Source organism: Candoia aspera, chromosome 2 (assembly GCF_035149785.1).
Source record: "Candoia aspera isolate rCanAsp1 chromosome 2, rCanAsp1.hap2, whole genome shotgun sequence".
In the NCBI taxonomy this organism is placed as follows: domain Eukaryota; kingdom Metazoa; phylum Chordata; class Lepidosauria; order Squamata; family Boidae; genus Candoia; species Candoia aspera.
In genome coordinates, this window is record NC_086154.1 from 241,728,664 (window position 1) to 241,755,043 (window position 26,380).

Sequence of the window (26,380 nt, forward strand, 5' to 3'; positions counted from 1 at the left end):
TGGGAAGTGTCTCAGAAGGGACCCTCCCTAGTTTTATGGAAAGTAAATGCAAACATTGGAACAGTTAGGCATATGGCATAAGACCAAACAGCATTTTGTTCTGTTATACATAGGGTCACCATGAGTCGTAAACGACTTGACGGCAACTGACAACAACAATAAAAAAGTAAAGGAGGGGAGAAATGCTTTCAGACATACAAGGTTCTGTTACTGTAACCTCACAGTGAAGGTAGTGTTAGTAGTCATGGTCTGTGCTTCTTGTCTGGACTGCCTTAAGGGCTGACAGCATTTCCCTTGCAGGACCTGAAGCTTTGGAACCAAGGAGGTGAGGTGCGACAAGAGTTCCCTCCAAAGGGGAAATGGAGAACATCCTGTCTCAAAAACCCACTGAACCATTGAAGCATCCTAGCTTCATAGCAGTTCAACTTAATGACTTCTGTACCAGAATTAAATCAGCTTAGCTTTCCAATGCCACTGATACCATATGTGAGGTTTCAGTCCACTTCTGACTCCGAAAATGAAACTTATCCAGAGCCAGAAGGGGAAAATGAAACTCATCAGAAGAGAGTTGAGGAAGCTGAACCAGGTAGTGATTCAGCAGAGTGGGAGAACTTGCAAATGCAGATTGGACAAACTCAGGTGGGGGATTTGAACTCTCCAATCAGTGGGTGAGACAGGAGAGCTGAGAAGCACGTGAATCAGAAAGCAGCTCGATTGGCTGCTGGAGAGAAAAGGTGCAGAAAGGATCAGCTTAAAAGGCAGACGTGTGAAGAGCAAGCTGCTGGAGACAACCAATTCTTTGAGCTCACAGCCATTTCAGAAGAGTCCTTACCTGCGTCAGAAGCCTTGCCTGTAGCCAGAGTGGAACCAGCGCCAGTGTCTTCTACCTCTGCAGGATCGCCTTCTGCACAAGTTGCTCCAGTCAAACCTCTCCTCGCTGTTCCTGCTGAGTACAGCCTCACGTCTAGCTCCGGACCTCGTCGCCACATTTCAAGGCAATCCAAGGGTGCATCCAGTCTTGCCTTTAGCTCTCAGCCTTGCCTAGAACCTCCAGTCCAGCCCCGCCTCATTTCCAGAGATCAGCATTGCCTTGACTCTCCAGTCCAGTCCAGCCTAGCCTCCACAGCCAAGCCTTGTCTACAGGTTCAGCCCAGTCTTGCCTAGCCTCCACACTCCAGTCTGGTCCTTCTTGCGTGCCAGTCCACGGAACCTTGCCTTTCATTTCCTCCTTGCCTCGCACTCTAGCATCACCAAGTCTGACAGCTTCAGTCAGGGAGTTAGCTGAATTCTGCCTTGCGGTTTTGCCTCAGACTGACACCACAGCCTTGCCTGCTCATCCGTCATTGGCTGGGTGGTCTTGATTGAAATTGCTTGCCTTATCACTCATAGACTTTATTGTTGTAAACAGTTGTTTTTAATAAAGGGTTTGATAATACTGCTGACTGGCTGCCTCATAGTCTGAACAGGATGTCATGGAAAGACAATGGTCAACCACCACAGACTTCTCATGTGGCTGGAGCATAATATGTTTTCTATGCAGAGATCTATGTATAAGTCCATCTTGTCCTTAACCAAGGGCAGCAAAATGTCTTTGGATGGCTTTGTCCATTCTCACTTCTTATTTATATATCAGTCACTTGCCTATTAGAGAACATTCTCATAGATCACCCACACCCCCATATTACTCTTTATTTCCCTCTTCCTGTCTCCAATTAGAGGAAGTGTACTCTGATGGGGTTTTTTTTATAGCATTCTTATTTATTATTGGAGATGGGTCAAGATAGTGAACATTGGTCCATGCAATCACCAGGAGTCAAACCTGACTTGATGGCACCTAGCTAACTATTATTATCTAAGGAGATTGGTGGGCTGGAAGTTTTCAGCCAAATGTTAATAACAATTGAGAATATTTTTATTTGGATGGTTGCACAGATGTGTTGGATTTGCTGGCCTAAATTACCCATTTCATTTTTATGATACTATGATCCTATTTATTTGTCAGTGGTTTTATTCATACTATTTTAATCCTCTTGTAAATCACTCTTCAGGTTTTGTGCAGAAACATATTCTTAAACAAATAATCAGAACCAATGAAACAGAATAATTCTAAAAATCTTTGTGTCAACCACAAATTGATAACAGAAAAGACTATTAGGAAAATAACATTGATTTTCCTTTTAATTTCAAAATGTACTTCTTAAAGAATTCTGTCCTTGTCAACATGATGGGAAATGGACTTTCAAAATGGAGAAATGGTCTGAAATGAAGATCAAAGCATTCTTTCTCTTCCTAGGTCTATTTTTGAAGAACAAGGCCAAAACACCAAACTGAAAAGCTATTGAAATCCAAAAACAATATTAGCAAGACCTGAAGAATGAAGTACAATGGAAAAGGAGAATGCAAGAGAGTCTTTGCAGCTGTGACACATTTTCCTACTTGCTATTTTTAGCATGCTATTTCTGATTTTTATTTTGGATTTGTTTGGCCTCCTATAATACTTCCCCTAACTGTTTTATAGCTCTTCCTTATAGAATGCATTTCAAACATTCTTTTCTTTCCTTCAAAGGAAACCCTAGCACTCCTGGCCAGCTTTAGAGATAATGTTTATCTTGGTAAAGTTAACATTCTTGGTCAATACAATTTAGGAAAACTATTTAGTTGGATTTTTTTTAGCTGCTTAATATTCAAGCTTTTCTAGACCTTCTTCTGGATGAAGTTATGTATATTAGATTATTGACAGTACAGGCTTAACATTTTATGCAGATCCAGCCCTATTCAATTAGCAGAATTATTTGGAACTGAAATTTAGTATCAATTGAATGCTTGACTTTTCCAAATGGAAATAAAGATTTAGAAAAATATTGCTGAAATTGTGCCCAAGAGAGATTTAGTATGGCCATGGAGCCTAGTGTAGAGACGACACCCCTTTATATAAAGGCTCTTTAGTAGTTGGGCTGTGCTTGAAGTTCTCCTTTATTTGAAGAGCTGTCCTGTCTGTCCATTTTACAGAGTTTGGCCTTAGGTTGCTTCATGGCTTTTGAGGCTAAAGAACTAATATCTACCACTTCATTGCCCCATATTAGTTTTTTTATTCTCCCTTTTCAACTAGAAAAACCAACATTCTGTCCTGGCGCATTTGTTGTCACGTCAAAGTATCAGGCAGAACCTAATTTGAATGTCTACAATCTGTTCCCATATTCCATATTTTGACTTAGACCATGCAAATGTTACAAGTTTAAGCTCAAATCAGTCTTCCTCTTTCTATTCCTGTGTTTTTTATAACATCTTGCCTGATAACTACTTTCTTTTCTGAGTTGACCTGTATTGCCCTAAAAGGGAATATTGAAACCTGAAAGCCTGATTATCAGCTCATTTTGTCGGGGTTCAGTTTGATCCTCTGGCTCTAACATTCCAGGTCCATTAAACTATTGAAAGTGCTATTTTAGTGTCTTTTAGGCTTCCAAATCATTTATTTGTACTTTGTAGGATGTGCAACAAAATACTGTAGTTTGGGGTACTTCATCTCAGTTACAGTCTATTCCATTCCCCTCCTCATCTGTTTTTCCTTTTCTTTTTCCATAGTCAATATTTTGTTGACACTGAGCATGCCTGGTACTCACTGGGATATTTAGAAACTTCCATCGGCTGTACACCTTCCACCCATTCTTAGATTGGGCTCATGGACCAGAGGTTTCTCAGTATCTGCTATACTGATTTTATCTACCTTTTTTTCTAGCATATTATGGCAACATGTATTTATCTACATGAAAATTTCTACCAGTTATTTGTAAATTGTATGAAAAATAATTTCCCATTGCTTTTCCTTAGTTTTATATATAACTGTTTTCAATGATGGCCAACTGCATGGCATCACTTAATAAAGAACAGCCACTTGACAATGAACACATGAGTACACAGCCACCAATTACAAAGAAGCTGATTTTGGTTGGATATTAAGAGCAACTTCCTGTCAATTAGAGCTCTTTAACAATGATACAAACTCCCTTAGAATGTGGGAGACTTTTTCAGTGGAAGTATTTATGCAGTGTGGGTGACCATCTGGTGGGGATGCTGTAGAAGCAGGAGATGGGTTTAGTTTATCTGTGAGGGGCCTACTGATCTTTCCATTCTATAATTCTATATAAAAATGCCACAAATATGAAATATTTTTGGACCAAATTTCACATTAGGTGGAATAACAAGATAACCTTTAGCATTCCTCCTGGTTCTAAGATTTTAAGAACTGATGCAACCAGAACCATGAAAACCAAGGGTAAACAAAGTGATACATAGAATTCATGACAATGGATGGATGGATAGATGATAGATAGATAGATGATAGTATACAGTGTTTTTCAATCCCTATGAACCTATGAATTTAGTTGTGTCTTCTCATATGATTTGCAATTTTTTAAGAACATGCTGGGTGAAGCTGTTTCTATTTCTTTAAAAAAAACTTGCTCTTTTCAGGAAAATTACAACTTATCCTCAGTTGATGTAAACAATGCAACTTTCAGACAGAATGGTGCCAAAGGACCAGTGAATAATCTTTTGAGTGAGGGAGATAAGCATTGTGACATTTACTAGACATGAACATTGTGACCTGAGGCTGTAACCCTGATAAAGAATGTTCAAGAATTATAGGCACTGCCTTATTCATTCCCTAATCCTTCTGCCTAATCCATTACAAAGAACATGATGCTGGGGCCATGAAAGACAGTCATGCTCAAAGACTCTGTTGGGATAGGATTTTGGGGCAGAAGTCCAAGGCTCCATCTAGCAGAATGGAGGATCCCCAAAAGCAGCAGGGTTAGGCTATAAACGAACACCTCCAGGCAGGATTCTTCATCTGGACCGCCACACTTCTTCTTTTCCCAGATCTTATACATTTCCCCTATCCCAGAGTGAGAATAAAAATAGATTTTCTCTGACCCAACACACAGAGAGATCATTTTTTAGTAATGGGGCAGTGTCTCTCCAGCTGAGGGAGAAGAATGAAAGAGTGTACATGTAAGGCTGCTAAGTGTGTACACACATGAATATGGCATGTATGTTGCATATGTGCAACAGATAATAGATGTCTGTGAATTGAAAAAGGTTTCTACCTCTATTTTGAGTTTGGGGGCACAGATTGCCTAATCATTCCCTGGTAGACAAAGTTCTATAAAGTAGTGGGGCCTTTTGGGTAGTAGTGCCCTGTCTAGGTTATGCCTTCCCTAAAAAGACTTACCAAGCCCCTTGTGCTTTTGGTCTCAGCTGAATCCTACCCCTGGGACATTTAATTCTACTTCTGCTATATTAATTTTTTTTTGCTATTGTATTTATATAGGGTAGTATATGACTGGTTCTGTTGTGTGTGATTTTTGCTCCTTGTGTTATTTGATAGAAAACTTCACAGAGAACATGTGATTTTAGATGGCAGACTGAGACCTTATCCACAAGGCGGAGGTGATTAACTTTAAACAGGTTTTAAGACAGAAAATGTCAAAACCAGCCCAGCTTTCAGGATTCTCACCAGCCTGAAGAACAGTTGCTATTACCACTTGTCTGAAAGTACAGTAAATGCCATTGACCTAACTGGACTGAACAGGCAGATACAGAGGGTTGCATAGCATCAATGTGTTTCTGTCCTTGGAATACAAACCCAGCGAGTGAGATGGGACTGTAACTAATAAACTCCTCATGTGGATAAATATAATATCCTGCTAGTGGGAACAACAGTACACTTCCATATTAGTGTTTTAGTGAGAATGCAGTTTGCTGTTTACACCAGGTAGCAGCTTGTCCTGGTCTGGGCTTTCTCTCTCTCCCTGATAATCATGGTGTAATTAGGGTGGGACATCAGGAAGTGGCATGTGACAGGGCAGCAGAGAGGTGGAGGGACCATACCTCAGAATATAACTTCAGGAATACTGCATCAATTTCTCCTTTAAACCCATTAACAAAATAGGTGAGTATGCAGAGGACTCAGCATTAGATTAATATGCTCCAAACAGACCTGCTTTGTTAAGCATGTTTTCTGGGTGAAGACATTCTTCCCCTAGGTAGAATCAAGCTTTTATATAGAAATTCCTCTACATTTGTGCAGAGAACTGCACTGTCTCTTCAGATTGTGCATCGCTCTCAGCTCATATGTGTGCACAGGCTTCGGTATGGTCACAAATGTTTCAGGCATCATAGTGCATTGATTGGTGTCTTCCATTCACGGCCAGTGTAGTGACCTTCTCAATGCATAATGTCTGTTCAGCTGGCAACAGCAGCTTTAGAGTCACACAAAGGAATTTATTTGTACAGCTACTGATATGTTGTTGATTCTGGTTTTGGTTGACCAAAATATTCAACAGGCTGTGCCACGTATTTCCAAAGAACATACTTTCAGGTCAGTGCACTGATGTTTACAACCAAGGCACTCCCAGTGGCTCTAGTGCAGCTACTCCAAGTAATGTAATCTGAACTAATAATAATATATATATATATTTAAAAAAAACAAAAACTTGTTAGTTTATTTTTAAACCTTGAGATAATATAGTGTAGAATCCATTGCCCAGAATTTAAAGTATTTTGTTAGACACCCAACTATGCTCTCCAGTGTTGTGATTAATGGAATGTGCTGGTTTATTTTTCCCTTGAGAATCTGAAAGGCTAAAAGAAAGATCACAACTAAACAAAAGCATATCAATAACAGGAAGCTGTTGGTGAGAAATACCCTGATCTTCCTGTAAATTCACGTCACCGCGCTCCTCAGGGACAAAGGTGCACGAACAGCCCAGTAAATAATTATGATTTAATACGGGCCTTGTAACGCTGTTTACCGTACAACAACAAAAAAGAATTGTTTCTCAGGGTGCAAAAAAAGCAAATAACAGAAACCCGTATCAATATAATCAGGAAACACTGATGTTATGTCTGGGTCAGCTGCTGAAAACAGGTTGTAACCCATCAGCCTATTGACTAGATAGCAGGACATGCTCCCGAACAGAAGGATCCGTCATACAAAGCCCAAACCTTCAGATAAGAATAAACTGGAAAATAAAAGCCAATCAACTTCTTGTATGCATTTCTTCTGCTGCACCAAGCACAAACAGTTCAGAACAAGATTGCAACATTCCTCTCAAGATGTTTACCGTATTTGTTTGGAATTTACACATGAAAGAAGCATCTTGTACTTTTCCTTTGCTTGTGTTTTTGTGCGATGCAATGTGGGAATCTTGTGGCTTGGCTGCCAGAGAAAATGCTATAGAAAGAGTTTTCTTCTGTAGGGCAGAAGTTGGAATAAATAGCTCTCAAGTGGTCTCCAAGCATTTCCTAACAGGAGAGCTCCGTTTTGGGGTTCTGGACAACCACTTGCTTCCAGCAGAGCATTCCATTCTGTCCCCATCCCCTTTTCTCCTTTTCTTTTCCTACTGTCACTTTACTCTGGGGTTACTGAGCAATGCCATTTCATGTTGGCCTTTTGGTTTTGGCTTTTCCCCCTTAGTGATTTTGGGGCGTCTGCAAATCTTGTGGTTCTGTTCAACTGTCTGATGCCTCCCTCTGGTGTGCAGGTGGTGCCATTTTGTCTGCAATCATACTGGCACTTACTGCATGTTCAGTATTAGGAATGGGGCTTTGACTGGCAAGTTTTGAACTTGGAAGCTCAGGGAGCTTATGTCATATTTAACCTCAGGAGTGGATTTGCTGGAAGATTTTAGAACTGATAGTGCAGATATGTTGTTCAACTAGACATGTGCCCTAGTGGTATATCATACTGTACAATAATGTGTATTTTTCAATTGAAAGCGCTCCATGACTGAAGGTGCTAACTTAACCCCATCTTTTGCAGGTTATCTCCCAATATCACTCTTCAGCTCAATTGTGAAAGTATTAGTACAGCTTTAGTGACTTGTTTATTTATTTAATAAATTGATATGGCTGCCCATCTCATACGCATGACTCTGAGCAGTTAACAATTTTCTTCAAGTAGCAAGTATAGAGTAGGAGACATTTAAAAAAAAATACTACAATCAGGCCTACTTTCTCACATCACTAAAGTTTTTGTGTTTGTGCTTTGGGCATGACATATGGCCATCCAACCTTGACTGGCCTTGAAAGTTAGGCATGATGGTGCCTGATTAGCACTTGGAAGGGAGACTTCCAGGGAATATTAGAGCTGTAGTTAAAATGGGAAGTTTTAAAACAAAGAAGGCAAGGTTAAACCCCTTCTGCACTGCTGTCAAGAAAACAACATAACCATGTCACTGGGAGTTCAGTTACCTTTTTCACCTTCATAAACAACCTTCCACAGCCTCTTCTCCACCAGATGTATTGGATTTCAACTCCCATAATTGTCAAGTAACATGGTCACAATCTGTCTGGACATTATGGGATTCAAATTCAATACATTTGGATCGCACTAGGTTAGGAAATCTTAGCAAAAATGATGGAGCTCTTCAGCAATGAGCAGGGAAAACTTGTTTTAATCAATGTACTAATTAAAGACAAGTTCAAACACTTTTTCTGTTTTGTTTTGCTCCCACAAAGTCTGTGTACCAAAAAAAAAAGAAAAAAGCATTAAAATATCTGCGGGATCTTGCACCACCACTTTATCCAGCTTCTCTCCCAAAATATTTTGGAGATAATCAGGCAAGCAGTTATGTAAAAGCCATTTAGAACAATTCAGTCTTTGTAAAAGAAGTCTGGGAAAAACATAATTTGCAAAAGAAAAAAAAAAACCAGCATCCTCATTTTGGCCTGTCAGATTTTAAAGCTAAGTTCAAATCAGGGCAGTGGTTTAATTCATAGGTTTTGTAAAAACAAACAATAAATAATAATTAAATAATTAAAAAGCCCAGAGTGAATTCTACCACCCCAACTTCTAAATCACTATTGAAGCACCATAGAAAGGAATGCCAAGTGTCATATTTTGAGAAACTTACAACAAAGATTCTCTGAAGAGATTTCAAATTATTTTTCAAAGCATGCTATTTATGTTTTCTTACCATCTAAACTAATACTCTGCTTCCAAAGAATCGTTGTTTAAAATATTGCTAAGTGTCCCTTGAACTCCTCATCATGCTTCCAAATCTTCTTTTCCATGGATGCACTGTGAACATTGGCTATGTATGAACATCTGGACTTGGTACAACAAATACAGAAATGTTCAAATGTCAGAGGAAATCTTTATGCTCTCCATCAGAGGTGACAGGAAACTAAAAAGGCTCTTAGTACAGCCTTAATACAAAGCTTCCTTTAACATCAAGACTCTAAATAAATCTCTAACCTGGTGACCTCAAGTCATGTTCTAGCTGGAAATTCTTGGAATTGCAGTTCTAAGACATCTGGAGGAATAACCTAATATAAGGGTCATGGAATCATGTTCTGATAAGATTTGTGGAAATTCATAATTGTTCATCAAATCTGCCATTCCAGTGTTCTTCATCCTTATATTCATATCCTTTGGATATATGTGCAGCTCTGTCTGCTTATACAATGCAGCTCAGACTAAAAGATAAAGATGCCCCACTCCAAATATTAGCCAGACCCAATCCTGCTTAGTCTCTAAGAACAGCCAAATCAGCTGAATGTTGCCATTTGCTCCGGCATATGAGCAGAAAAAGGGATATGCCATTTGCTGAGGCCCACGATGCACGGGCACATGCAGCTATGATGAATCATGTATGGGTGAGATGTAGGGCGACAGTATGGTGAGGGCTACCTTAATAGACTATTGGTCTCAGTTCCTCATCTAATACCACCAGAGCTCTTGCTGTTCATTGAGTGTTCTGGGGAATTAGAGTCTCCTCTTGTGCCAACCTGCTGTAAGCCTCAGAGCCAGCAGCCAATCAATCACCTAAAGCAGACAAGGCTGACCAGGGAGACAATGAGCAGGGCTGGTGAGGGAAAACTCAGATAATAAGGGGCCAAATCCTGGCAGGCTGCCTAGCCCCAGGATGCACCTTCAGGTCTGAAGGGCAGAGCTCAGGCCATCTGCTCATCTACTTGGGATGACCCCTAATTGAGCCATGCCCACAGCTGAGGCTACATAGGAGGAGACATCAGGACTTCGGTCTTTTTAGGAAACAATTCTACAATTCTCTGGGCGGTTTACAATTTTTGTTGTAAACCGCCCAGAGTCCTTCCCTGTGGGGGGAGATGGGCAGTGATAAAAATTATATTGATAGATAAATAAATAAAATAAACATCGGACCTGCATTTTTATATCCTTGCTCTGCTCTCAGACTTTGAGCTTTCTGACTTGAATGGACTTGTGGAATTCTCTGGCATTTGAATCCTAGACTAACCCAGACCACTCTTGTGTCTCTGCTGCTGCCTTGCTCCCTTTCTTAGACCTGACTTCTAGCTCTGCTTCTTGCCCCTTACAGCTAAGACTCTGGACTGGATTTTATGGATCTCTGGCTCTGGATCCTTGAGTTCCAAGCTTCAGTCCACACTGGAACTGCTGGCACTGCACCCTTGCTACTAGGCAATATCTCATCTTCCCTGAGCATTATTTGAACTGCAGTCCCATCATTAAACTGTTGCAGCTTGCTAGAGTAATTGCTGTCTGGAACATAACAGAAAGGGCAGAAGACCAGCCTATTTTTTATTTGTTTCTCTGTTGTAAGAAGACTGTTGATGCTTCCGGTTACTTTCTCCTTCTTGGCAAGGCTGCCGAGCCATGCCTTGTCTTGCCTCCAAAATGCAATTCCAAGCAGATGAAATTCTGATTACATCTTTTGAAACCTAATTGTCTGATTTTGACTCAGTGCTTGCTTGTGGCTCTTCTGTCTTTGGCTCCTGCTCATGATCTTGAGCTCAGCCTGCTCTTAGCGTGTACTTACATATTATCCTTTCAGGGATTGCTACAACCACAAAAAAAGGATTAGGTTCTTTACAGAGCTCTCTGCTGCTGGATAGAAAAGAAGCTTGATATGTATAAATAAATATTCTTCGTTACCTTCATATATCTTTTATTCAGGCATGCACCCTTCTAAATCTTTGGATTGCTCACCAATGTCCTTTTCTAAAGGGACCCAGAACCTTTGGGGGAACAGTGGGGCCAGAAGAACATCTGTGAGATGTTGTGAAGTGTTTACAGTGCATCTGGAAGATAACATCACTTGGATTCTTTTAGAGTTACATGGTATTGCACAAGTCCAGTGAAGGAGACCTCATCCTGAGATGCTAACTGGGGCGACTTTGAGCCTCTTAGATCTGAGGAAGTGAACAGGAGCTTTTGGGACATGTTAGAGGGTATAAAGAATGGCCTTGAAGGGCAGTGGGAAGATCCACTACAAAGGCAATGATCAGACAAGCATGGCTTAAGTCCATTCCAGGAAACTAACTTGAGAAAACATCTGAGGCCCCACCCTAATTCACACTAAGATAAAGCGAGGGAAGAGAGAAGCACATTCAGACTTTCAAGAATGTGTTACTATAGCCCTTAAAATAAAAGAAGTTTTACACCTTTATGGCACTGGTTTTTTTTTAGTCTGGTCTACGCTGTAGGACTGATTGGGGCTAGATACCTAGCCTTTCTGGTTTGTGAAAGCCTCCAGGGAAATAACAGGAGGCTGGATTAGAGCAGTTGCAAATGCAGCCTTGGGGAGAGGGTGGTATCACTAGCCCTGGAAGAGGCAGTGGTATGTTCTTATCTCAAGAAACATTGCTTAACTGAGCTATTCTGAAGAAATATCAGGGAGGGTTGTTGAAAAGTTGGTGGGCCTGCAGTTACAGAGGACCTTGGAGGAAACTTTTTTTGGTCAGGCTTCAGGTTGGGTTATAGTACTAAGACCCCCATTAATAGCCCTTTGTAGATGAACTGTGGCAGGATCAGGATAGGGGATTGGGTCTCCCAGTCCTCCTTGATTTCTCAGCTGCGTTCACTATGTGTTATCCTTCTGAACCATCTCTAGTGGGAGGGGGAACTATTTTGCAGTGGTCCTCCTCGTTCCTCCAAGGTAGGTACCAGTCAATGATAGTGAGGAACAAGAGGTTGAGTCCTGAGGCGGTCTGTTGTGTGATGTCACTAGGTTCTACTACTTCTCCCTTCCTAACTACATGAATACATTGGGGGAAGTCCTTCGTTGACATGGGAGTCAGGTATCATCAATGTGCAAATTATACTCTGTTGTATATTTCAACCATGGGCCAAGCAGGAGAAGCAGTTAAGGTCCTGTTCCAGTACCATGAGGTTATGAAAGTCTGGATGCAGAAGAACAGATTGAGGCTCAGCTTCAGCCTCAGCAAGATGGAATGGCTCTGGGTTCAGAGACTATCTAGTAGAGGAGATGTGCCATCTTTGGTCCTAGACATGCTTGTACTCCATCATTCTGAACTGGTTCATAACCTGGGGGTCTCTCTGGACTCACAGCTCCTGTGACAGCTGTGGCCAAGAGTCGGCTGGGGTGAGAGAGAATGACTGGCTCAAACTTACCCAGTGAACTTTCACGGCTGTGGGTGGATTAGAAACTAACACCTCAACTACTAAGCCACACTGCCCTGCCTAAAAGTGTCAGGATCGAAACTGATGACTTTTACCTGTACACCATACGCACTATTCCTGACATACAGTTTTTCCCTGTGGGGTTGAACTAGTTCTAAGCACTGCTCTATCCAGTGCTAATTTAAATATTAGCTTGGAGGCACCACTGCATCTATCAAATCTATACACTAGAATGTTTAGTGACAAGAAACAAAATTACAGAGAAAAGATAATTCAATAAAATCATTCAGATAATCCAATTCACAAGACTGTGTTTCCTTTTCAAATAAGTTTGTTTATTCTTTGAGCAATTTTCTGGTAAGTATAATTTATTTATTGAAACAAAAAGCACTTTGAATAGGATGAAACAGAAATGCCTATTTTAATTAAATAAAGGCTAAAAGCTTGTTATTATGACATAAAAACCTGTTCCAATCCGATTCAGGAAAAAACAGCTATTAGCTTTGATATTTCCCATTGGAGACAAGCGTGAAACAAAAATAACAGTGAAGTTTATGTGCAAAAATACAGAGAACATGAAAGTGTTGTAAGCTTTATGTTTCTATATGAGTCTGTCAGAAACACCCCAGCAAGAAATGCATGACTATTCGCCACACTGAGCCTTTTAAACAGCCACAATCTACAATACCATTTCTTGCTTATAAAAAACCTCAGTATTGTTTTGAACATGAGGCACAAATATCTCTACTAATCTGAAAACGTGCTTCGTAAGGCCACTATGACTCATTTGGAAAAGAAACAAATCTATATTTCTTTATTAGGAAAATGTACTAAAATGAGCAGGCAACAAAACCAGCAGCATCTGCAGGTGCGGATGGGAGGGTTAAAAAGTTATGGTAGTGGCAGCAACGCAACTGAAGTCCCACTCCTTTGAATGTGCATACAACATTGACACACATACAATGAGATGGGGCACTGATTATGCTAACGTGACTGCCAATTTGACTTATTTGACCCCATCCATAAACCCCATTGAAGACAACTAAGTTAGAAATCAAGATCTCTCTCTCTTTCTTTCTACCTATCATGGGCCCCATTCCTTCATTATTAATCGTTGTTTTGGTTTTTGTTTGGTTTTAATCCTGTGTGTGCTGCTCACTTGCAATTGTGAGATGGGGGGCTATATAAATTGATGTAATAAATAAATAATAAATAATAAACTTTGTTATGACTAATCTATGTATCTACTTTAAAGTAGAAATGGATGACCAGAAAAAAACTCAGAATGCATCAGGAAAAAAACCACACCCTTTCCTACCCCCCCAAGAAAAATGTGTTATGAAATACTTTGTTTTAGGATATTAAGTAAAATATTTGATAGGATTTTTCTATGCTGAAACCTTTCCCTTTCCCAAACAACCCTTAAAAGTTATGCAAAGGGAAGATTTTTTTTCACCAGATCATTGCAATTCCTGTGCCGAGAACAAGCTGTCAGAGCAAGATGTATTTCTCCTTCCTGGGGACACACTTGCACTCAGAAACCTCCTGACTGGAATAAATAGGTGAAAGAAGGAAGACCAAGTGATAGAACTGTAGGATAAAACTGGAAAAGCAAAAGACAACACTCCCTTGAGTCAAGCTTGACTCCCAATGATTACATAGATCATGCCCATGTAGTTTTCTTGACAACAATTTGGAATATCTTGCTAATGTCCTTTCCTGTGATGTTTTCTCAACTTTCCAGTCCTGCCTACTACTTTGAGATTTCTTACTGGCCTTTTTTCCAATTCTAATCAGGGCTGACCCTGCTTTGCCTTGGGATCACCAGAGTTGGCCAGTTGCTGCCCCCTGCTGTGGATATTCAGTGAAACTAAAACCTCAAGGCATAATAATAGTAATAAAATTAGAATAAAAGGAAATTTAAAATAAAAGATATTAAAGCGTCTTCTTTGTAAGAGAGGATAGGGGAATTTTGGAAAATTAATTGAGAAACTTATCAATTTGAAATATACAGGTTGTATTTCTTTTTAGAAATTGTTGGGACATCTTCCATTGTAATTACAAAGGAATGGTGTGACATGGAGATTCATAAACACGGGAGCATTCATATAAATGATTTAACCATTTATTGGATTAGTATATCAGTATTTCTCAACCTTGGCAACTTTAAGATGCATGGACTTCAATTCCCCAGCATGCTGGCTGGGAAATTCTGGGAGTTGAAGTCTATGCATCTTGAAGATGCCAAGGTTGAGAAACACTGGTATATATTATGCAATTAAGATTAAGGAGTTAGGATTAGTAATATATTCCTTATATTTACTACATTTATTATATTGCTTATATCTATTATAATGGATATTTTAACTAGACATTTGTGTTTTAATTGTTTGGTGTATTTGATAATTGTTAAAATTATTTTTTAAAAAAGGTTTCCTCGCTATTGTTGTTGTTTATTCATTCAGTCACTTCTGACTCTTCGTGACACCCCCAGCTCCCCCAGGGACGAGTCCGTCACCTCTAGAATATCATCCATCCACCTTTCCTCGCTATACTTTCAGCAAATTGGGATGAACACAACTGCACATGCATTCACTGGTGTTTGTGCATTTATAAACAAATGCAGTATACTGAAATTTAATCATTGCAAAGATGCTGTTAATGATGCATGCAGGTTCAGTATATTTTAAAAATAGCATAGTATTATCCTAATTTGAATTTTGGATTTGTTCTAATAAATAACATATGGTAATCATTTTATAGCTGATGTCTTCCTTGTCTTCAGCCTTACATTGCCCTCCAGTGGTTACATTGCTCTATTTTGTTGGGTGTATTTTATTTTTTGATCCATATAGACTCATACAATTTGCAACAGGAAAATGTATATCATCTTGAAGTTTTTCTAAATATCAAGATTTCTGTAACTATTGACAAGGCTAACTTCTAAACTCAGAAGAGTGTCAGAGGTAGCAAATGAAGTGTGAAAACTAATTACAGAACCAGTAATTTGCTGCGGAGGAGAATGTTAGTTGACTTTGACTTGCATTCAGCAAAAGCCTTCCCCAACGGGCTTTCTTTGGGTATGGGGGTGGGGGGGTTTAAACTAAGCCCAACTTTTCCACTGACTGAATAAGAAAGAAGGCAATTTCAAATAATCTCCAAATGCCATGCTTCTTGCAAAATCTGCTTGAATGATTGGGCAAATCCTCTGGAATAACAGAAGAGATCATTTCCAGGTGATTTAGAGAATGTGTGCTTTAATTAAAGTGATTTTCCTCCTTTCTCAAAATGGGAGTATTGTAAGTGGAACTCCATTTGAGAATCTTCCTAGGAATTGAATAAAAATGCTAGATACAATCCCTAGTGTTTTAAAGTCGCATTTTAGATACTGTACGCTGCAAGTACATGAAACATTTGTCACCTGTACTCTCAACATTATATTCCCATGAGAATCAAATGTTTAAAAATGGAAGGCTGGGTGCAATTTACTTAGTAAGCCTTAGAAATCCATCTCTGACTGCAGAGTCGCAGATACAATTGAGATATTATGCCAACAAATGTTTCTATAGAACTCTTCACACTACCAACCTGATTCAACATTGTGTAATTAAGTATTACATACAAAGCCTTATTACAAGTTTTAGCTGGCGAAGTAGACTGTCATAAGTGGGCCAGAGACTGAATCCTCCTTCCATGTGCAGAAAGAACTGATACGGAAAAGCTCCAGTTGGAGGAATAAAGGAATGGAATAATTTGTGTCAATCTTTCTGTCCCCATAAAACCTCCCACAGTACTACATTCTTGAGCAGCTTTCCCAGCATGGGCACTTTTTAGACTGGGGACTGTGGGTTTTAATTTCCAGAATTTACCAGGCAGCCCAATCACTGCTGAGAATTCTGGGATGACCTGCAGGTTGCGGTCACAATTTTAAGTAGATCCTAATATACAATAATATTCTTAGAGGAGTGTACAGAAAGCAGCCTGCCACACCACATGCCTTCCAGCCATGTTGGACTTCAAATCCCATACTATCTAGCCACCCCAACAAGGGCTACGAATTCTAGGGCCCAGTGTTTCAGGTGACTGAGCTATACCTGAATAATGTAAATCAGAACACTCTTATTACTCTGACTGAACCATCATGAAAGTGTTTCACCTGAGTACAACTAATGGATTAGCTGCAGCTTACATGACTCATGCTCAACATTCTGTACAAGGTGACCTTGATCCTTCAGGGTATGAAGATGGGCTTATCAAGTCTGGTGCTGAGTTTGCGCCAGACAGACCTCAGTGTATTATGTGAGTATGAACTGTTTAATTTGTTGAACAGGCTATGTTCACATAATAAAGCCTAAGCCATAAAACCTGGTTTACAAACCACGATGTCTGGATTCACAAATTATAGCACAAACCAATGACCCATATTTGGCCTTACTGTGATGTGTGAATTGAGCATAGGTGTTCAAAGATGCATAATTATTTCTTTATTTAGTATTATCTTGCCAATTAATACTGATGTGTTAGCAATTTACAGTATCTTTCTTTTACTGTACTAATGAAGCTCCTACTGTAATGTAACTTAGGCTCTGACTAAAGATCTCTCTTTACTTGTATGCCTTCCCTGTATGTATGTATGTATCAAATTTATAACAGGTTTTTTGTTTTTCCCACTGTTTAAAATGAATGTTATTTTTACATTGCTTTTGTATTATTGTAAAGTAATTGTTCTGCTGAAAACCACTTGGAGATTTGCAATGATGGGAAGCATGACATAAATATATTAAATGTGTGCATCTGTGAATGAATACTAGAACTGACTGCCTGAGGAGATTAAATGCATTTTACTTAATGCATTTAAGCAGAGAACAGAGAATAATCTGCCAAACAGGCATTTGTTTCAAACTCTCTTGCAGGTTTTCTACTAAGCAGGAGATCGGACTAGATCAGCAGTGGGTCGTCTTTGCCTGGTTTTCTTAATCAAGTCCCATGGCTCAATTATACAAACTTATCCACCCTACTGAGTGTATACCGTATACCAGCCTTTCTCAACCTGATATTGTCCAAAGAGTAGTAGCTAATGTTAGGCTACAATTCTCAGAATTCCCAGCCAGCAAGAACCATTCTAGAAGGTACCAGTTTGGGGACCTGTGTGTGTGTATGGGGTGGTGGTGGTGTATGTATATCAGTATTTCTCAACCTTGACAACTTTAAGATGTGCGGACTTCAACTCCCAGAATTCCCCACACAGCTTAAAGTTGCCAATGTTGAGAAACACTGATGTGTGTATGTACATATGTATGTATACACACCCATAAATTGTTCCCAAACTGGTACCTTCTAGAATGGTCCTTCACACATTTACATTCATGTGCAAAGTCTGCATGTATGTTTATAAGAGGTACCATTTCTAGCTGATCTTGTATGATCCTCAAAAGCTACGGAGGGTTGTGCCTGGTTAATACTTGGATGGGAGACCTCCTGGAAATCCTAAGGCTGAAAGTTAGATTGGGAAGTTGAGGAAACAGAGGCAAACCACTTCTGTCAAGAAAACACCGTAGATGTAACCGTGAAGTCACCAGGTGGCTGGGATGCTTTATCTTTCTTTTGTTACACTGCGTCTCTCATTTATAAATATAAACTCCATCGTCTCCAACAGTAGAGGGAAACTTTACAAATGGCGTCCAAATATGGCTTTGATGAGTGATACAATGCTTTGTGGCCAACAATGCTAAAAGCATCTGTCCAGAACCATCCCTACCAAAAGGTTGTTAACTTGCTACTGCTGAATTGTTGAAAGTCAGAACACATTTGCAGCCTACTGCATCTGCACAGAAAGCTGCTAGTAAACCCAAGTATTTCCTCCGCCAACTGCAGCAGCTACAGACTAAGCTTCCCAAACTTCTTCCTTCATTACCCAAAACTGCTTATCAGAAAGTCCTTTTTGCCCAAAGTAGGTAAAACACTTTAAGTCAATTTAATGGGTTCATGTAGAGAGCCAGTTTGGTCTAGTGGTTAAGATTCTGGGCTAGAAACCAGGAGTCTGTGAGTTCTAGTCCAACCTTAGGCATGAAAGCCAGCTGGGTGACCTTGGGCTTTCTCTCAGCCCAACTCTGTGCAATGTAGACTTGCCTCTTTTTGGTGCACCCTGGGGCAACATGACTTGTCACAGCTAAATAGTCTACACATCTGGCTGCTGGACCTCACAAGGATTTCCCAGCAAGAAAAAAGCAGCATGAATACCAAACTGCTATGCCATACAATTAAAAAGAAAAAAAAATGGGTTCATGAAAAACCACTTTTGGGTGATTTACCCAGGTTTGGGAAACACTGATCTAAGATCTCTTCTGGTTGTGTAACTTCAGGGACCAGATTAGCTCACTTCAGGCATGGGTCTGGATCAGGGCTGATTCTGTCTCTTAACCCGAATAAGAAGTCTGCTTCTGGCTGCAGATGCAGAGCAACAAACACAGTTGCTATTGCTTTACTTTTATTACTAAAATGGGGAGAGGTGCTTTCTGGCCTCATTTTCGAACATACCACATCACAGCAACCCATTTGACCATGGGCTGACTCAGAGATGCAGTAGCTCTCAGCTTACCTCACCAGACTGTTGTAAAGATGAAAGTCAGGGTAGGAAAATTGATCTCCTTTCTCTTACATCGAAAACTTAACAATTTGGTGATCCCTTTTAGAAGGTCTGATGGGGAGATGAGCCCGTGGGGGAAGCGACGTGCGGCCTCAGACTATGCAGTTCTGTCGTTATTTATTTTATTTATCACATTTCTTCACCGCCCAACTCGGCAAGCGACTCTGGGCGGTTTACAATCAATTATTATCAATAATATACAGCTGTGTCCTGAACGCCGCTTGTGGCTCTCCCTTAGGCGGTCAAACGGCTCGGGTCGACCCTGGTCTGGCCACTGAAAGCGCGCCAAAATGAGCCCGCGACTTCTCCAGAGAGGCAACTGCAGCAGCCAGGATGAGGATGACCCGGAGGACCGGCTTCCCAGCCCAAGGACGTTCCTGTCTGGCTCTCCCCCTTCCTCGCCCCTCGGTGTAACCTGACCCGAACTGCAAGCGCGCCAGCAGGAACACCAGCTGTTGGCGGGCGGAGCCCCGGCCCTGCAAGCGGCCTCTGTTGCCGGGGGCCGCCGATGACCTGGCCCCCGATCCCCGGGGAGAAGACGGCATGGCCCCCGGCTGGCGTTCAAGAAGCTTCTTGCTGCTTCTGCTGGTGCTCGCCAGGGCTCGAGAGGCGCTCGCAGGTAGGGCACGACCTCCGTTTGCGGGCGCGCGGCGGCGGGCGACGCAGCGGATACCTCCAGGCGGGAAAGAAGAGGGTGCTGGCCGGCTGCCTCCACAAAGCCTGGGCCAGCCGGGCGGGGTGGGCGCCCGAGGCGCGGCTTTGGACGGCTGGACTGCGCAGCCCCACCTGTGCGCCGGCAGCAGGCGCTTGGAGGCGGGTGGGGGGGCGAAGGCAGGCCGGGCGCGCGCAGAGGCAGAAACAAAGCCATCCTGCGGAGAGCCGAGGGGCCGGCAGGAGGGTGGGGGGCTTCATTTATCAACTAAACAAAATCTGAAAGGGGAGGGGAACCCTACTGGTTCTTTTGGACTGATGCCAGCATAAGCCATTAACTTACTGACCAGATGAGTGCACGTCTGTGTAGACCAGTGTTTCCCAACCTCGGCAGGTTTAAGATGTGTGGACTTCAACTCCCAGAATTTCCCAGCCAGGTTGAGAAATACCGATCTAGTGGGATCTCTTAAGTGTGCCTTTTGCATGGCTGCCCCCACCTTATGGAACGCCCTCCTTGTGATACAGCAGGCCCCGACCCTTTTGGCCTTCCCGGAAGCCGTCAAGACCTGGCTTTTAACTCAAGTGCTGGGGTAGAGTGGTTGTAGCACGCCAAGTGGATGACTCAGACAGCGGGTTTTGGTTGTGTTTTATGTTTTTACGTTTTATGGGTTTTATAGCTTGGGAGGTTTCCTCTTGTGCCAGCCTCCCAGAGTTGTGTTTTAAGATGGGCGGCCATACAAATCTTATAAATAAAATAACTAAAAGACCCAGGATTCCCTAGCCAGCATTGCCATTGCTGAGATTTCTGGAAATTGCAAAACTAACTCCAAATACTTTTTTGACTTAAAGGGGCATTAAAAGGAGAGGTCAACAGGGCAGCATTATATAACACTTTCTGAATGCAAACATGTAATTTTCTGAGCCCACCCAGCTACCATATGAACGCAGAAAAACGCATGGCTCCTTTAAGGTCCAGAGAGGGTGCCAGTGATGGCTTCAAAACGGTTTTGCTCTCTTCAGATCCAAATAACTTCATGCTCTAGTGGAGAAGTGCAGTGAGTGGTGTTGATGTCAACATGATTTAGCTGTATTGCCTTTTCTGCTATGATTAATTTCTTTGGCTTCTATTTATTCTTTTCTGTGCTTCTCATAACATTGATTGATTGATCATGTGCCATCAAGTCAGTGTTGACTCTTAGCAACCACATAGATAGAATTTCTCCATGACAATCTGTCCCTGACCTGGTCTTTCAGGTCTTCCATTTTAACTGAGTCCATCCACCTTGCTGCTGGTCTCCTTTTCTTTCCTTCCATGTTTCCCAGCTTGAGAGCCTTCTCTACAAAGCTAGGACTTTGCATAATGTGTCCGAAGTAGGATATTTCGAGCCTGGTCATTTATGCCTCTAGTGAGAATTCTGGGTTGACTCGTTTGATGATTATAACAGTATTTATCCCAAAAAGGAATCGTGTGATTGATATATATGTAAGACTTGGGGGGTGGGGGTGCTGCAAGATCTGTGGAAAAATCTGCTCCTGTTTACAGCCGGTTGCTGTGTCTGAACTAGTTTGTAGGCCATTGCAGCTTTTCATTCAGGGAAAATTGCATTACAAGAACAGATTCCTGAATTAGAGTCTAAATTAAATCATGTTTAACTTCACAATATTAAAGGCGTGAGTCAAAACTATTGGCCTGCAGAGGATAGAAAATTTATTACCACTTTTGAAGATGAACTGCAGAATGTAGATTAGTGTTTATGTTATGCATGTCTGTTTTCAAAACATACTTCATCAGAAGATTCTGGAAACAAACCAGAACCATGAAAGTCAATGATCATTTTTTTTCACTTGACTGTAATAAGATTTGGATTATTCTCCTTGTGCCTTATTTGTGACTACACGCCTGTAATATGCTGAAATTATTTATTATATCTGTTGACAGGCTTTTCTCCTGCCCATCCCTAAACACATTCCAGATCTGCTTTTTAGAATTTCCTGGCTTTAAACAAAAGCAAAACACTGTGGAGTTGCATATAGGAGCGGGTTCTGGGAAAACTGATCAGCATGTAACTGCAAAGGTCTATATCAGTGTTTCTCAACCTTGGCAACTTCAAGCTGTGTGGACTTCAACTCCCAGAATTCCCAAGCCAGCAAGGTTCTAAATTTGTTCTAAATTTCTTACAATCCACTTTATTGGATGATCTCTAATTCTAGTATTTAGAAAGAGGAGAAAAACTTCTCCCAGTCCACTTCTCCCAGTTCATGCATGTTGATACACCTCAATCATGTTCTCCTTCCATCAGTTTTTTCCAAGCCAAGATGCTCTATTCTTTTTTCATAGAGAAGGTATTGAAGACCGCAGATCATTTTGGTTGCCCCCTTTTTCCCTTTTCCTGGCTCTGTTGTATCTTTTTTCAAATGTTATGAGCAGAACTGTGCATGGTAATCCAGATGTGGATGTGACCATATATTTGTGGGGACCTTGCAGTGTTGGTGTTTTCACTTCCATTTTCTAATGATCCCTCACATGGGGGACCATTAGAAACCATGAACAGTTGGGTCCATAAACACACCAAATTATAAAGCTGGCTCACACTAAGTTTTCTTCACTGAGCTATCTTCTATGAGCCCAAGGTTTTTTCCTGGTCTGTTATGAACAGCTCCATGTCACGCTGATTGAATTAACACATCCACCAAGCCAATATGTGGTTTGTAAAACAAGCTTTATAATCTGGTGTGTTTATGGACCCAACTGTTCATGGTTTATTCAGCTAGCCACAGTTACATACATTGTGACTTTGGTGATCAGGAGCTGCAATTAACAGTTTTGGAGGAGCTAAAAGCTGCAGTGGGAAATAGTAGAAGAAAGTAAGCAGGGCTATGTCACACACATGCCTAGTGCTGGAATCTTCACTCCTCTCCCCTAGGTTTTGGGAAACAATTGTATTTTTTGTGTGTCTCCAGCATCAAAATGGTGGCAAACTATCAGAGTTTAGGGGCCACAAAAAGGAATTTGGATGCCACAAGTGGTCACAGAGCTGCCCTTCCTTAGCTTGGTTAATATTTAAATCACTTCATCTGATTGTTTTTCAAGCACTAGCAAGGTTAGCAAGCATTTAAATTCTACAAAGCGTTGTCTATATTCTTTTTGCATTTTTAGCATTGTTGACAGCTTCTGTAACAGAGCACCAGACAATTTCTAAATCTAGCAGGGTTTAAGAAGCTGTTTCAGAAAAGTTCACTTGGGTAAAGGAAGGGTTATGGGTAGAGAAAAGGTTATGGCAATGGTCTCGAAGTCTTCTGGGCCAGCGTAGACATTTGGAATTTTGAGAAAATGGCATCATTTTGTCATTATGTCATTCAGAACAGATGAAACCATATGCATAAAACATTTACTTGTGCTGGAACTCAATTGGGCAATGGCAGTACAAAAACTGCAACTTTTCCTTTTTTTACAAGTATAGACAGATATACAGTATGTCATTATAAATCTCATAGGAAGATCAAGACTTTTTTTTTTCTTTCTTAGCGTATTTCAGTTCTCACTTCAAAGGTTTTGTCATTCCTAAAATCTTGTTTTGATAAGCACAGAAAATGTTTGTCTACCATTCTCTTTCATTTTCAGGGTGAAGCATTGTCATAAATAAGTCTTCAGATGCATAATGTCGTTTTCAACACTGCCACTTTCCCCCCAAATATTCCACAACTTCTCTTTCGGTCTTTTCTACAGTGTCACAGAATTTGAGAACTGATGTTCAGAAAAGAGTTGAGAATCATTTTATTTCAGAATGCAAGCAATGGGTTAGATTGGGGTGGGCAACCTTATTTTTGAGGGGCGGGGGCTTAGATCTTTTACTTTTTAAAAATCTTTGTGAACCATATGGATACAAATGGCTAAATGAGTCTAATGGGGAGAACCTATTTGGTCCTCTGGGGGAATTTAGGTGAATTTTGGGTGGTGAGACCATTTTTAGTGCTAAAATGACCCAGCTGTTTGGCAGCACCTAGCTACCTATAGCTGATCTCAAAAGCTAAGCAGGGTTGAATTTGGTTAGAACTTTGATGGAAGACTGCTTGGGCTACAGGGTAAACTGGAAAGTCAAAAAGGCATCCCAGGCAAGGCACTTCAGCATTGTTACCAAGAAAGCTACGTGGACATCTTGATAAATTCACCCGGATTTGAACCTCACTTGGAAACTTGCCTTTATCCATTTATTTAGTTAGTTAGTTATTTTTCATATTTCGTCACTGCTCATCTCACTAAGACCTTTTACCTTTAAAATGCCCCCCACCCCCACATTTAAAAATGCACTGCCCCTCATCAGCTATTTTGGTACTGCAATTTCATGGCATTTTGTGGATTTCATGAACAAAGTACAGCCCTGGATTACTTGAACAAAAATCCTTGATGATGTAAGTTCAGACCAAAACTCTACTATATGTATCACTTTTTTCTAGTGATGGCCAGGCTGATGTTTATGAAAAAGTTAGGAAATCACAGGAGTATAAGAGCAGTCTTTCCTTCTTGTTTCTCAGCAACTGGTGTTGGGAGGTATGATGTAGGATATTATATTTAGGTGTCATAGCTGGTATCATTGTAACCTGTGTTCAGATGTTTCTCTCCGCACACATAGGGCTAAAACATGGAAAGTGAGGGCACATGCAGGTGGTAAATTGGGCTGCTCGAAAACATTGTCATGAGTTAAGCATGAAATCTGTAAGGGAAATATTTATTTATTTGACTTGAATACCACCTGACTCCTATTGCCTCTTGGCAGCTCACAAAATAAAAACAACAATATACAATCCAGATTAAAACAAAAAAATGGACAAGGGGGTGAATCCAGCCAACAGCAACATACCAGCCTAGCCTAAAGCCTGAGAGAAGAGCCGGGGGTTCGGGGTCTCTGGAATGCTGTCAGCCAGATCTCAGGGGGAACCTCATTCCAGAGGGCAGGTACTGTGACAGAGAAGCCATGCTTACAGGGCCCTAATAGATGGTACTGCTTGATCGAAGGAGCCTGGAATGTGCCAAACCTGTTGAATCAAAGCAGCCGGGCTGATACCAGGAGAGATAGGCAATCCCTCAGGTAACCATGCCCTATAGATCATAGTTATAGATCATAACCAGCACTTTGAATCACATCCAGAAGCAAACTGGCAACCAGTGCAGCTCACAAAACGTGTTGCTTACACATACTGAGGCATGCCTATCACTGCCTGCACCACTGCATTCTGGATCAGTTTAAGCTTCCCAGTGGTCTTCAAGGGCAGCCCCATGTACAGTATGTTGCAGTAGTTCAGCCATGAGGTGATTAGGGTGTAACTGTCTGTCTGAAGGGCCTCCCGATCTAAGGGTACAACTGGCACACCAGATGAAGCTGTGCAAAGGCCTTCCTGGCCACAGCTGCTACCTGCTCAAGAGCAAGAGCTGTGAGTCCAAGAAGAGCACCAGACTGTGTACCACTCTTCAGTGGGGAAGTACTACCCCATCCAAGGTTAAAGATGAAATATCCCCAGATCTAGATGGCTCTAACATCCACACCCAGATGGACTTGGTCGGTTTGAGACGGAGATGATTCCTCCCCATCCAAACCCACAAACCCTGCAGCCACTAGGACAGAACCTCAACAGCCTCGCTTGGCCATGCAGGAGTCAAAAGATATAACTGGGTATCATCAGCATACTGATGATACTGAATTCCAAACTGATAGACCTCATCCAGAGGTTTCATGGGTTACCCGTAAATGTTGAATAAAAGGGAAGAGAGACTTGAGCCCTATGGCACCCCACAAAGGAGGGGACTAGGGCGTGACCTCTCCCCCCCCCAACCAATACTGACTGAAACTGGCCCTGGAGAAAGGAAGAGAACCACTGTAAAACCCTATCTCCAAGCTCCAGAGCTAGCCCAGAAGGATACTGTGGTTGACATTATCAAAAGCTACTGAGAGATAAGGAGCACAAGGATGGATCCATCACCTTCATCCCAGCTCTGCCACAGGTGATCTACAAACACAACCAAGACTGTCTCAATACTAAACTTTGGCCAGACACCTGACTGAAACAGGTCTATATAATCCATTTCCTTCAGGGTTCTCATCAACTGCAGACTAACCATCTTTTCTACAGCCTTCCATAAAAAAGAAAGGTTGGAGACAGGACAGTAGTTATCTAAAATCATTGGGTCCAAGGATGGCCTCTTGAGGGGACACAACATTGCCTCCTTCAAGCAGGAGGTACCACCCTCTCCCTCAAAGAGGCCACACTATAGGATGGACCCAACTGCAGGTCACCTCCCTGGCCAGTTTTAATGACCCAGAAGGGATCTGGGTCCAATAAACAGGGGTCCAAACTGTCCACTTCCTGAGGAATCACTGGTTCACACTCATCCCAGATCACATTGTGAGACTGGGCTTAAGGCACCTTGGCTAGACCTATCCAGTCAGAGTTCAAGTCAGCATATCTGAGTGACTTTATCCACCAGATAGCCTGAATATTCTTCACAAAGGCCCTGTAGATGATCCTGGGTGTCCTTCCTGTGACTGAGTTATCCTAAACAGGACTGCTGGATGGCTACTGACAGATGCAATAAAGGCAGTGAAGTATTAATGTTTTGCCACCCTTATCGCTACAAGGTAATCTCTGGTACTCACCTGTGTCTG

At 41.4% G+C, this 26,380-nt stretch overlaps 1 protein-coding gene across 1 annotated transcript in view; it reads left to right on the plus strand.

Annotated features, from left to right (window-relative positions):
- Nucleotides 1-19,612: 19,612 nt before the first annotated feature.
- The window catches only part of LOC134491721 (chondroitin sulfate proteoglycan 4-like), a 42,321-nt gene continuing 35,553 nt past the window's right edge, over nt 19,613-26,380 (plus strand). The window contains exon 1 of the mRNA XM_063295663.1: nt 19,613-19,689. Within this exon, the coding sequence (XP_063151733.1) occupies nt 19,614-19,689 (76 nt within the window). The 5' untranslated portion in view covers nt 19,613. The remainder of the gene's footprint in view (nt 19,690-26,380) is intronic.